General features: G+C 37.5%; 2 protein-coding genes across 2 annotated transcripts; both read left to right on the top strand.

The window, feature by feature from the left end:
• Positions 1-3248: 3248 nt before the first annotated feature.
• Positions 3249-4262, top strand: LOC121773912 (protein RESTRICTED TEV MOVEMENT 2-like). The gene is made up of 2 exons (XM_042170832.1): positions 3249-3465; positions 3549-4262. Exons 1-2 carry the CDS (start codon positions 3351-3353, stop codon positions 4136-4138), a joined length of 705 nt encoding a protein of 234 aa, XP_042026766.1. The 5' UTR covers positions 3249-3350; the 3' UTR covers positions 4139-4262.
• Positions 4263-10631: 6369 nt separating this feature from the next.
• On the top strand, positions 10632-10940 carry LOC121774465 (flavonol 3-sulfotransferase-like). The gene has a single exon (XM_042171336.1). The coding sequence runs from the start codon at positions 10632-10634 to the stop codon at positions 10938-10940; it is 309 nt and encodes a 102-aa protein (XP_042027270.1).
• The last annotated feature ends 3200 nt before the right edge of the window (positions 10941-14140 follow it).

Here is a 14140-nt window from a genome sequence, read left to right as displayed (position 1 = left end):
ATCTCAAGAGCAGTTGCATCACCAATTCTCCGCGGGAGGTCAGGATCCCTGTTAGAGGACAGGATAAGCTTAATCTAGTGTTGCAGAGAATTAACATTCTGTTAAGGGCGTTTCCCTTAACAAGCACCGGCGGCGAGTTTCGCTCGGCGGTGGAGATAAATTTCTGCGGCCAACAGGCTCGGCGGACGATTGCAGAGTTTCTGTGCGCGGGAGTCGCTCCCGTCGGGCAGATAACTCGGCGATTGATAGAATACTCCGGCGTCCAATTAGGATCGCGGAGGGAATCCAAAATTAGGATTGGAATTAGGATCGCGGAGGGACGTTATCTTTGAGAGAGAAAATATTTCATTAATTGATTGGATGAATAAAGTGATAACAATAACTCCTATTTATAATGCTACTGACTTAATGAACAAGAAAACAAGGATATAAAAAAAGATATGCAAATCCCTAATATATCTAAACTAAATAATAATAATATAAGACTTGTATCACATTCCGTGAATATATAACTTCTTACACTCTTTAAGGAAAGATGTGGTTTTCACATTTTAACAATTGATGATTTGAAGCTGCATTCATCTCCTTGCCAAATTTACTTACTATCCAATCAAAAAGATGTTAAGATATATTCCTTTGGATGCTAAATTCACCTTTACAATATTCCAATAACGATGAAATCTCACTTGTAAATTTTATTAGTCAAAACTAAACAACGTTATCACAAAATAAGAACTTTCTATAGATTTTGTTCAAGATATGATACCATGAAAGCCCACATTCAGATAGCAATGTTGCATATATAATATAATCCACTCCCACTACACAAGTTCTTAATCAGAAAAAAAGCACACAAAAATCATACAAGAATAAAAAAAAACCAAGATCACAATGGGCTTAAATCCATCAAGCAAACAAAAGACACCCACTTGAGCTCAACCCCAGTAAATAAAATCCAAGAAACACACACACAGAGCAGAATGTGCTTAAAACCCATTACTATTACCAATATTGTAGTCCTTCATGATATCAGGAGTGGCAGAAAGCCTTTCAATCTGAACCATCTGTCCAATCTTTTCCTCTAGAGCCATCCTACCAAGAAAACTCTTAGTACAACTTACTGCAACTGCATGTAGATAAAGTGTGCAAATGTTCAACCCTTCGTCTTTGAAATATATTTTTGCAAAGATTCTTGATCAACTATTTATGGTAACAAAACACATCTTTTTGAAGTCGGTTATTTTAGGTTCTGATCCACCTTTTCTCTCTCCAATTAAACACTTTAACCAATAAATCCTAAAATCTCGTGCCGGCCAAGAAATGTGTCATCTTAGACGGGACGGAGGGAGTACTATCGTATTATTTAATAGAAGCTTTTTCCTTCGTATATCAGCCGTAAATATTACTCCCTCCATCCCTTGTCCCACTTTGATCCGACACGGGTTTTAAGAAATGTAATGAAAAGTGAGTTGAAAAAGTTACTGGAATGTGAGTCCTACTTTTATATATTAGTTTTATAATAAAATATCAGTAGGATTGAATTAGTGGAATATGAGTCCACTACAAAAAATGGTAAAAAGCGAAATGAGACAAATTTTGTGGGACGAACGAAAATGAAAAAATGAGACAAACTTTCCGGGATGGGGGAGTACTAATTTATTAAAAAAATGCGTATGTTGTGCATGTTTTCATACTTAGTAATGATTGTGCATAGGGTCAAAAAGTGAAAGAGAAATGCAACCTTTTGGAATTAAAAGATTTCACAAAATTGAAATGACCAATCTAATTATTAAGTACCCAGTAATGTAATTATTTTATTTTTCGTCCACAGTCACTTGTTTTATTTTATTTTTATTATTTATAGTGAATTAATTTCATATTCATTAATTCATTCTCTTTACATTTGATCAAAAAATTAATAGTAGTATATTAAAAAGTGAAACTTACATTCCACTAAACTTTTTAACTTATATTTCTTCCCATTTTAAAAGTCCAAGCTACCAAAAAGTAAAACGTAACCGACAAAGAGAGTATAAATAAGGGAACAAGATTTTTATATATAAAAAAACACTACTAGAATATACACGAAAATCACATTCAATTAGGAATATGAAAATCATTTATATATGCTTTATTAAATTATAGTAATTAATAGTATTTATTAATTATGTAAGGGTGGTGTGGCCACATCCTTAGACTACCTTTCTCATAAATTTGAAATATAGAAATTAGGAAAAGTTTTACACTCAAATAATGCATGACATTTTCGTTATTAATGAATTAGTGACCTTTTTGGTGATACGTAGTATTATCCGTTATGTATAATAAAAGTAGAGATGAATGTACGTAAGTAATTGATTTAAATGATAATTTTGTGCATTAAGCATTAAACTGCTGTAACATCTCTCATTGACATCAACTAATGCTTCTCGTTAGTAAATCCTTTAATTGATGGAAACATTATCTAAATTAATATAGATAGAGATTGGATCAAAAAATAATCCCATCGATATATAAAAACTAAAGTCAAATTATAATTTTTAGATTATCATAATTAATCACCTGCCTATATTATGTCACATGGCACATTTTTTAAGGTTAATTTTATATGATTGATTGTCGATAATTATTGAATAATCTATAATGATTTATAGTATAATGAAGTCAATTTCAGAGACAAGAACCAATAACTAATTTTCAATAAAAATAAATACTAAGAAATAATTAAATATTTTTACTCGATAACATTTTGCATACTAAATTACCTTTGTATTAATAAATTTAGTACATAAAATTGAAAATTATACTTATTTCGGATGTTTTCATTTCATATTTTCCCGTGAAAAATACTTGATTATTCGATTCAGAGGCAATTTGCACAAACGTCGCGTTCAAAATTGATTATATATAAATGCTTCATATAAGTATATATTTTGAAATATTTAAAGTGACAAAATTCTAAACCTTCCATGTATCTAGCAGAGTATTTTATCAGAAATAGTTCGGAAAACCATATCATAGTACTACCTCAATTATACTAATATGGAATAACTCAATAAAAACTTTTTACGTATATTAAAAAATTAGGGTAATATGATGAGTAGTGTATAAGGCAAATAAAGAACTTTATTAGGTTTCATCTCCCCAGTCAAGAAATACCTCTTACATTTCTTTGGACAATCTCAATTTCGATTACTTCATCATAGCCTAACTCAATATACATACCTTCATTCTCAGATTTCCCAACTTTTTTTTATATAAATAGACATACCAGATTTATAGAATTTAAGATCATAGGCCAATAATCACGATACATACATTTTACCATCAAATAATCAAGCTAAGTGAGGATGGCGATGAGGGGTCGAGGCGACGCTGGGGTTTGGCTGGTGTACGAAGATTTCAAGCCCAACTCGGAATGGCAACAAGATGCGCATTCCCATAGCCTCATTATTTCTATCCCTGGTATGCTTGTGTTTTTATACATTTTGACAGTCTGTCACGAGCTTTTATGCAAAATTAAATGTTACTACTAATGTTAATTTTAGGTTTCATGAGAGAGCAACTTAGGGTTTCGACAGAAAGCCGTAACATCGTTAGGGTTCGTGGGGAGCGACTCATAGCCGGCAACAAATGGAGCCGCTTCCTCGAGGATTTCGAGGTTCCAGAGAACTCAGACATGAACTCAATTCGAGCCAAGTTCCACGATGGCGCTCTCACCATCACAATACCTAAAAAGACAATCGACAAGCCTCATCATGAAGCTCGCGAAGACGAGAAACACAAACATGTTGAGGACCAGGGCAAGGAAGCTAGCTCATCGAAAACAAAGCTGGCCGGAGCCGAGAGAGAGGAAGCTGCAAAGGAAGAGAGGGTGAAAGAACTTTCAGGCAAGGAAAAGGGAAAAGAAGAAAAAGAAAAGGAAGCAATCGAGTCGAGTGAAAGTGAAGATGGAGCTCTCACCAAGGCAGTGAAGGGAGGAAAGAAAAAAGAGGTAATCGCGAAAGCAGTGAAAGGGGTGGGTGAGCTGAATGAAGAGAGGAAGTTGATGGTGAATATGGGGGTGGCTGTGCTTGTAATTGTCTCGTTTAGTGCTTATGTTACCTACAAGTTTGTAGCGGGAGACGATAAGAAATAGATAGGTTGTCTCGTGTCCCAACCCAACGGGTTCGTGTAGAGTTCGTGCCTGTTATCGTGTACCAAAAAAAAAAGTCAACTCTCTGTTATGATAGTAAGCTAGCTTGACACAACATGATAACGACTAAAACATAATGTTATTATATACGATTTAAACATGATATTACACGATAAAATAAAAAATTATCGAATTAAAATAATTATTTTCTTAATCAAAATAATAAAATTAAATTATAGTAATATTAAATCTAAAAATTAAAATTAAATAATTTAAAAATTAATTTTTAATAAAATCTAAGCATAATATTTTCTTAAAATTCATAAAAAATTAATTAATATTTTTTAATTAATAAAGTGTAGTATTTTTAATTAATTAAAATTAAAGTATAATATTTTTTAATTAATTAAAATTAAAGTATAATATTTTTAATCAACAAAAATAACTAAAATTAAAGTTTAATAATGTTTAATTAATAAAAAATAATTATTTTTTTTCTTAACGTATAACCCAAACACGACCCGACCCAACCCGTTATCTTCTTGTTTTTATTGGGTCGACCCTATAAGGACTCAAATCATGAACGTGCATGTTCATGTCGTGTTAATTTCGTGTTATCGTGTCGTATCAAAAATTGTCAGCGCTAGTTGCTGTCAAAGCCATATACTCAACCTCGGTTGTTGATAGAGCAACCACGCTTTGGAGGTTGGTTTCCAGCTAACTGGCTCCAAACAAGATAAAAATAGAACCTGACTAAGATCTTCAGTTGTCTATGTTCCCAACATAATCACCGTCATAAGAGCATCCCCAATCCTATCCTGGATCCAGGCTCCAAGACCCCTCCACGTCATCATTCCCCTAATTTTGTGTACCAGGCCATAACTCCCACAACTCTACAGGTGTCATCTAGATTTCCAACTATTAAATTGCACTATTCACAACTACACTCTATTTTACTCAAAAAAAATGTTTAGCAATTATAACACGGAAAATTCATTCTTCATTCTGAAATTGAAAATTACAAGCATAGAAATTTAACAAATACTTAAATACATAAAATTGAAATAAAGCCCAGCCCATTAAATATATTAAACCTAAAATTTTCACCTCACAGGCACGCAGTCATCTTCTTCTCCTCCTCCTCCCTTTTTTATTTTCTTTCTTTGCTTCCATTTTCGTGTTGCCTCAACTCGAAAATACAACAAATGTGAAGGTTCAAATACAACAACTCGAAAAAATTTGAATTAAAAAAAAAAAATTGAATTGCAGCCCGGGTCCAGCCTGAACACCTCGCAACGCTAGGCCGGACCGCAACCAAGCCCGGACTCAGGCTGCTCTGGCGGCTCCGGGGGCGTCCCAGCCCCGTCCCGACCCCCTCCAACTCACCTGGCCGCGGCCCGGGGCCCAGATGTTGTCCGGCCCACCTGTGTTGGGGATGCTCTAATAGCCCACCAAAGCATCACCCTTATGCGCTTCACCACCTCTGAACAAAATTCCATAATCTGCAGCTCCGCTCCAACCATGTAACTGAAAATCTACTTCAAAGACAGCCAATGCTCCTTCCCATGATCAGATCGACATGAATCTACTAGTCACACTCATTACTTTAGCAACAACAGATCTGGTGCTAATTACGACATACATTACACCGCCTACAATGTCAACATAAGGAATAGATTGTGTCGCTTGTCTCTCAGCTTCATTACTTGGCCTCTGTTGCACAGAAAATTTGATTTGAAGTGTTGAGCTAATAGGTTCCTGCTGCTTTTGCATTCCCCATCTTGTACTTATGAATTAATCAAGAGATGTAGTCGTCTTATTCAACCATATTTTCCTCTTGCTTCTGTCTCTGACTGACTATGTTCATTCCCAGATCCTCTTAGCACTCCTATTGTTTTTCATATAAAAAGTAGGAACTCAGATCATCTTTTACTTTATGAACCTCTTCCTTACATGCTCCTGCAACAAGCATGTCATCAATATAAAGGAGCAAATAAGTCACTGGAACTTCTCCTCTTCTTTTTACATACACACGCTCATCATACTTTGAGCTCTTGAAACCATTTCTCAGCAAATGCTCATATATTTGTTTGTGTCATTGTCTACTAGCTTGCTTTAAGCTATATATGCTTTTGTTTAGTAAGCACACCTTATTCTCTTGGCTTAGCTTAATGAACCCCTCAGGCTAGTGCATGTAAATAATAGTCTCTTCAAGAACTTCATGAAGGAAAGCCGTTTTCACATTCAGTTGGTCCAACTTCCTGTTCAACTTTTTCACTACTGCCGACAAAATTCGAAGAGATAGAGAAATGAATTAGGAAAGAAAAAAGGAGAAAGAAAAAAGATTTTTATAATATTATTTTAGATCATTTGTGTAAGCCAAAAAATTGTCCTTCATGGCTAAAATGCGAACATGTATATTTTTAGAAGACATTTTGGGATAAAAATCAACATTAGGTACCAAAAATGTAATTTTTTAAGTACAAAAAATGCTATAAAAAAGATCAGGGACTATTTTTGTGCGAAGCAGAAAATAAAATACCATTTTTGAAGTTCACTCTTCTTATTTTTGGAAAGTGGATCTCATATTCTACTAACTTATTTTACTCACAATTTACTACCGAGTATAAAATTAATACTCCCTCCGTCCCACTTTAGGAGTTCCGATTTTTCATTTTAATCCGTCCCACATTAGGAATCTCAGTTAGAATATTCCATAAATGATAATAGGCCTCACATTCTACACACATTTTATTAATAAAATTAATACTCTCGGTGTCCTATAGAAATAGCTGAATTTCTTTTTTCGTCTGTCCCATACAAAAAGTCCATATTTATTTATGAGAATCTTTTCTCCTTCTTCTTGCTTTATCATTTATGGGTCTCATCATCCACTACATTATTTCAACTACTTTTTCTCATTATTTCTTACTTTGCCAATTGCACATTACTTAAAATATGTCCTCCCCAATTAACCTATTAATATGGGACGGAGAGAGTTTATAAAAATGTGATTCACATTCCACTATTTTTTTTCACCAATTTTTCCTTTACATTTCTTAAAATTCGTGCCGAACTTAATTGAGACTTCTAAAATGGAAGAGAGAGAGTATATAAAAGTAGGTTTGACATTCCATTAATTTTTTTTATTTACTTTATTTTATAAAGTCAAACAATTTTTAAAATTTATGCAAATAAATGATATTTATTGTTTTTTTTTTGTTTTTCCATAATTATAAAGAGGATCAATCATATATGCTTCCCCATCTATCGCGTGGTGACACGAATCCTCGGTCTACTGAATTAAAGGAGAAGCGTTTACTAACTGATTCATCGTCATAAAAAAACATTAATTGGTGATTCATCGTCATAAAAAACATTAATTGGTGGATACATGATTGCATGATCTAAGGGTTATTCTATGTTAGAATTTTACCAGCTATATCAGAGAGATCTTATGAAATAGTTATATATATAATAAATGAATATGATATTGATAATCCACTTTTTACACATTCTTTAAACATAATTCGGTTGGTGGAATGATATCGAGTATCAATTTTGATATTAAACAACATTATCATATAAACTAAATTATTAAAGTCATAAACTAAATTATTAAAAATCAATATGGCTATTATCTGGTTAGTTTTAAAGTCATAAACTAAATTATTAAAAATGTCATGTTCGACTTCTATTACATCTTTCTTATAAAAAGAAGAAGGCTAAGCTTTCATTTAGTCTCAAAGCATTCCAAAAAAAATGGCAAACTCATCTTCACCGAGTCGCGATCTCCCAAAAGAAAACTTCTGGGACGCACCCGACGTCCTTACTCATAGCGAAGGTGATACAATCCCGTATCTTAGGAAATCCCAATTATTTAGTTATCTTTTGATTCACCAAATCTTTCTATATATTGTTATCTTATTTTATAAATTAGGGTATAGTATTCTAGTATTATAAATAGGTATAGATTGTTATTATTTGAATTAATCAATCAATGAAATCGATATTTTGCCCATTGGCTTGAGTCATAAGAATCCTAAACCTAATTGCTGCCAACGGGAATACTCCCGCGTTTAGCCTCCCAAATTGCCGCCGACCCTCGAAGTAGGGCGTCAGAATATCTCCTTCGTAAGAGTTACAAACTGGTGCTTTAATCGTGATCTCACCCTCCCACCATCTCGAACCGAAGCTACACCGTTGGCCGATGGAAAACATTCTGCGCAAAGCAACTGCTTTGGTTGTCGAGTCTCACCTGTCTGCCGAGCTCTAGCCGCCGGACAACTCTACTTCTGCAACGGCCGACGGGAAGGATTCTCGCTTGCCGCGTCGAAGTCATACGATCATCATTCACCACAACCACGCCTCAGTCAGTCAACATGTCATAGGATTATGCCGGCTATCACCGTCGTCAATACGACCCTCCTAAACCCTAAACCCTCCTCAGGCCTCGCGGCAGTTACATTCTTACCAGCCGGTCCAACCACGACGTGCAGCCTGCTGGGATCCTCCGGGCAGTCGCGATCCACTGGGTATTCCGCCCTATGATCAGCCGCCACCCAAGTATAGGCCTGAACCCTACGGTCTGCTGCAACCTCACCTAAGCCGTGCTCCACCTCGGAGTGGCAGCAGCGACACAATTACCACGCACAACACAACCATCGCACGCCGAGGAGTCACAGGCCAACACCGCCTCACCGAATGGGGCTTGTCCAGAGACGCCGCCCCACCTGTTGGGATCCTCCCGGTAACCGACCTCTATCGAGTTTCCAGCCTTATGATCTACCACAATCACGGCAGCCCTCTTGTTGGGAACCACCGCCTCACCATGCATCGCAAGGATACTTGGATTATGATCTGCCGGCGCAATGTCCGCCTAGTTGCTGGGATTCGCCCCGACAACGAACTGATAACTGCTATCCACCAGTATCTTGGCCCAGATATGGGCCCAGATTCATGCGTCGAGCCGCGAAACTCCTAAGCCTGATATTGCCCGTGGCAGCCTCAATATCAGCCTCGTCCAGCCACCAAAGCCGAGGCCCGATTAACGCAAAGTTAGACCGCTTATTGGAAGCATTTGACAGGATGGAATCTTGTGTCGGTGCCACAAATCACCGGGCTAGCAAATTTCGATCGTTGCCGCAAACCAAGCCCGATCTTGAGGAGCCAAATGTTTCTGCGCCGCTCCGGAAGATGGCATATTCTCCATCGAGAAATAATGAGGCTTCTTTTGGGCCTTCAGGTTTATTCCCAAACGACTCATTGGCTCCACCACGACACCACACCATATCCGATCAACCCCCAACGCGCAAGCCTTCGTGTTGGGAACCACCTCTAATGGCAACTCCTGCTGTAGACCAGATCCACCAACCCTACCAGCCGCCGCCGCTGCCGCGATCAGATCGCCAGCCGCAGCAGCCGAGTCTGGCTCCGCCCTTGGAGCTGCTGCCGTACTCCGCTCCAGGACCTTTCCAACCCTTGCAACCGCTGCCGGAGACAGCACCATTGTTGGCCTCTAATTGTCTTCCGCAAGCTGTTGTCCCTAGCCCAAGGACAAAGGAGTGGCAAACGAATCCGTGAAATGCTGATGAGTATGGTTTGATAAATGAAGTTGTCCCTTGCCTTCACGATATTGTGTGGGAAGAGTGCATTGTTGAAGATAACAGGAAAGAAAATGGGATAGATCCGAAAGTATTAGTTGTGAGTAACGATGGTGAAGATAGTGATATATTTAGGATGATCAAAATGATCATTTTGCGCGCATTCGATCCTGATATATGTGTCAGTTTTAGCAAATGAAAATGTGGATATCTTGCTATGCCGATGGAAAAAAACGGATCTACGTAATAGCGAGAATGAGATGCCACTTGAAAGAGTTATCAAGTGCTTGTTTGCCGCCGCAGAAACCTTTCGCATCGAGCTACACATGCTTGCCAAACATGTTGTCTTCACTAATGCTCGGAAATTTAATGGGGATGATGAAGGATGGCGCACAATTATTCGGTGGGCATTTGATCCAGGAGGAGATACCGCGCCAAAGCTTCTACTTTCAACTCTCTTCGTTGTTTTGTGGTTCCCACCTTGACGACAATGTGGATTTCAACCGTGAGGGAGTTGATACGATCCCATATCTTAGGAAATCCCAATTATTTAGTTATCTTTTGATTCACCAAATCCTTCTATACATTGTTATCTTGTTCTATAAGTTAGGGTATTATATTCTATTATTATAAATAGGGATAGATTGTTATTATTTGAATTAATCAATCAATGAAATCGTTATTTTGCCCATTGGCTTGAGTCATAAGAATCCTAAACCTAATTGCTGCCGACGGGAATACTCCTGCGTTTAGCCTCCCAAATTGCCACCGACCCTCGAAGTATGGCCCCGGAGTATCTCCTTCGTCAGAGTTAGAAACTCTGCTATTCTGTTGAGAGGAAAACCCTCTTAACAAAAGGCTTTTGGTTGTTCCCCGTATTAGTTGACTTAGCCATGACCTTCCGGTCCAACTTCCACGCCCGCGATGACGACGTCCTCCTTGCGTCTTTTCCCAAGACTGGCACCACGTGGCTCATGGCACTCTCTCACTCCATCCTCAAAAAAGACGAAAGTCGCGATCCCCTCACAACGACCAACCCTCACTCCCTCGTCCTCACTGCCGAGGCCGAGCCCCTGACCGATAAGGTCCTGTTCGTCAAGTACGAGGAGATCAAATCGCACCCTGAGAGGGAGGTTTTGAGGATTGCGGAGTTATTGGGGAGGCCAGTGGCAGAAGGAGAGGAGGAGGAGGAGCTTTTGTGAAGGTGCAGTTTCGAGAGGCTTAAGAATTTGGAGGTGAATACGAATACGAAGGTGGATGCTTCATAGTGGGTGGCCAATGTAGATTATTTTTGGAAAGGTCAAGTTAGAGATTGGAAGAATTATTTGACGTCGGAAATGGAAGATCGGATTCATCAAACCGTTTGCCTCAAGCTTGAGGCGTTAGGCCTCTTTCTCTAGTTGTTTACGTTGGGGCATTGGCCTCAAGTGTGATACCACAAAGTTGTCTATCGTGTGTGTGATTCTAAGAATATTTTTAATAATTTTATTTCAATATTGATGTAACAAAGTCAAATAAAAATATAATTTCTATTTCGATTTTCTTTGTCGGTTCTTTCCTGAAATGCAACCATTGTATTCATCCATCATTCATAAATACAACTTTAGGTATCTAATAAATAAAGACTTCGAGTTTTATATTGATCAACTTAACTGCAATTTTCCCTAAGACCGGTAAGATAACTGTAACAATTTAAAACTTTTGATTTAAATTTCATATTTAAAAACATTCTATAAAAGTAGTGAGAAATTGATGCTAATTAATGCAGTTGGGGATGGCCATTTAATTGCATGTGACTATTAGTGTTGACTATTTAGATGCATGTGGCTGTATAGCGCATATATGATTATGTGAAAATAAAGGAATATCGATCTATCCCTCTCTGCACAAGCTCCCTTCCTCTCAAGTTTTGTTTTTTCAGTCAAAGCATGTTCCTCGCCATCATTCAGTTCGCTGGAGCTCTGTTGCTAGCGGTGTTGCAACTTCAGAGACAAAGTCGTTTTATCTTTTGGGACGACACGTCAATCCGAGAGCAATACTGGGTTGACATTGCGGTTTATAGTTTCTATTTTTTTTCAATTCAATTTATTGTACTTTTATTTCCGTTCTTCATAGGGTTGTATTATGTCCGACTAGTGTTTTAAATCTCTACATGGCTTTTCACCAACACCATGTTTGTGGCGAGGTGTCGAACATATCATGTAACCAAAACTCGTCATAACATGTGGGTTTATATACTCCTCTTTCAGTTCCTACATTGTCGTAGGAGGTTGTGAGTTAGATTTTGTCTTCAAATTGTCACGCATACAAAGATAGAAAGATTTTATTATGGTTGTAGTGGATTGATTTTCTAAGATGACACATTTATGCATCAAAACATTGACGCTAAGTCAAGTGGCGCAACTGTACGTTCGAGAGATCGTCAAACTCCACGCCAAATCTCTTACTTCTAATCATGAGTGATGTTTGTGATTTACTTTTACCTTGTGGCGACGAATAAGATCGAGGCTGAAATTCAGTACCTTTGAAAATATACTACGCAGTTTGGTAGGTGACAACCTCAACAATGAGACTAGGTGTTAGCACAACCCCAGTTCGCTAATAATCAGTCGTTGAATAGAACAACTGGCAAGACTCATATCCGGATTATTTATGGGCTCAACTCGATCACTCCATTAAACTTGGTGCCTCTTATCAACGAATAGTTTAGCGCTGATGCAAAAGAGTAGGCTAAACAAATTTGAGATTTGCATGGACAAGTGTCATATTATCCAGCAGAATACTAAGTGCAAACTGATAAGCAAAGGAACAAGGTTGTTTTCAAGAAGAAGATATCTAGTCTGGATTATATCGAGGAAAGAGCATTTTCCTAGATGGCATTGAGAAAAGTTGCATAGATGATGGTCATTCCTGCATTCTCAATCAGATACTCCCTCTGTCCCCAAAGAGTATGAACTTTGGGTTCGATACGGGTTTTAATAAATAAGGAGAAAAGTAAGAGAGAAAGAGAGAGAGAAAGGGTAGTGGAAATAATGTTAGTGGAGAGTGGAGTCCACATTATTATAATGATATAAGTGTTAATGGTGATGACATACGTTGTAAATAAAATGATGTGTAGGGGTAGTATGTTGCTTGAAATTTTTAAAATTAGAAAGTTCATACTCTTTAGGGACGGACGAAAAAGGAAATAGTTAATAATGCTTAAAATTTAGATTTCCCCCAGGTTTATTTAATGTGCCAGCTACATTTAATGTTGCCTATTTATCTCCATACAAAAGTGGTAGCAAGGATGAAGCGGACTAAGCAGACTCGAGGTCGAGTCATTTCAAGAAAGGGAATATGATGCAGTTGCAACAGTCAACGCTTTCGACACCGAAAACGTTTCTGTGTCAGAATGACTTGAAATTTGCAGACACTTGCGATGGTGGGTGTCTGTGTTCAACTTCCAAATCATACATGATTTCCTCTTAAATTTAAACAAACAGAACAATTGAAAAAAGGATTTTTGGCTTTAAAAACCATAAACTTTCCATGAATTCCGGTTTTTCCCACCAACTTTAAGATTTATTTTTAAAACCACGAACTTTCGATTTGTTTGCTATTTTTCAATCCGGTGCAAAATTGTACAACGTGGACAGCCGTAAACATGACTTGGAAACTGATTTTTTGACCATGAAATAACACTAATTTTGTAATTAAAACTTAAAATTAAGTAAGTAATGTTGAGAAAAGGGGAAGTATCAATAAGCATTAAAGAAGAATAGAGTTCCAAGAATGGAGTTCCAAGAAGCATTGAAGATGTGCATGCATTGTTCCAATAGTAGTGTAGTTCCATGAATATACATTTATTGTAGGATCTCAAAAGTCACCAACATCCCTATAAATATATGGGTGTTGAGTACCATTTCATCATTCAATCAAAATACAATAATCTTCTCCCATTGCTTTCTTCTCTAAATATGTTGTCTATACCATTTAACATGGTATCAAAGCGGGTTTGGACTCAGATAAGGTATCATCATCGTCCTTGATACCTTTCTCGGCCCCTTCCCGTTTTTTTGTTTTTTCTTTTTCCGTTGTACCTATAACCATAAGCCAAAATGTCAAATGACAACTATATAGTAACCGAAACCTCAGATTCATCTATGGCAGATGAATTTGCCCGGCAATTTGCCAACTTTATGCGCAATAGTTTTGCGATGAACCAACCAAATCCACCAGAAACAGCTGCCATGCCATTCAGAATTGACACGCAGCCCCTCCACATTGGTGGGAATAAGTTGAATGGAGAAAATTACGCCCTTTGGTCCGTATTGATGAAGACGGCAATAAGCGGTCGGGGAATGGTATCTCACGTCACCGGAGTGCCTCCTTCCCCACCGCGAACCGATCCAGCCTTCAT

Source organism: Salvia splendens, chromosome 17, assembly GCF_004379255.2.
Source record: "Salvia splendens isolate huo1 chromosome 17, SspV2, whole genome shotgun sequence".
NCBI classification, from domain to species: domain Eukaryota; kingdom Viridiplantae; phylum Streptophyta; class Magnoliopsida; order Lamiales; family Lamiaceae; genus Salvia; species Salvia splendens.
This window is presented reverse-complemented; position numbering and strand designations above follow the sequence as displayed.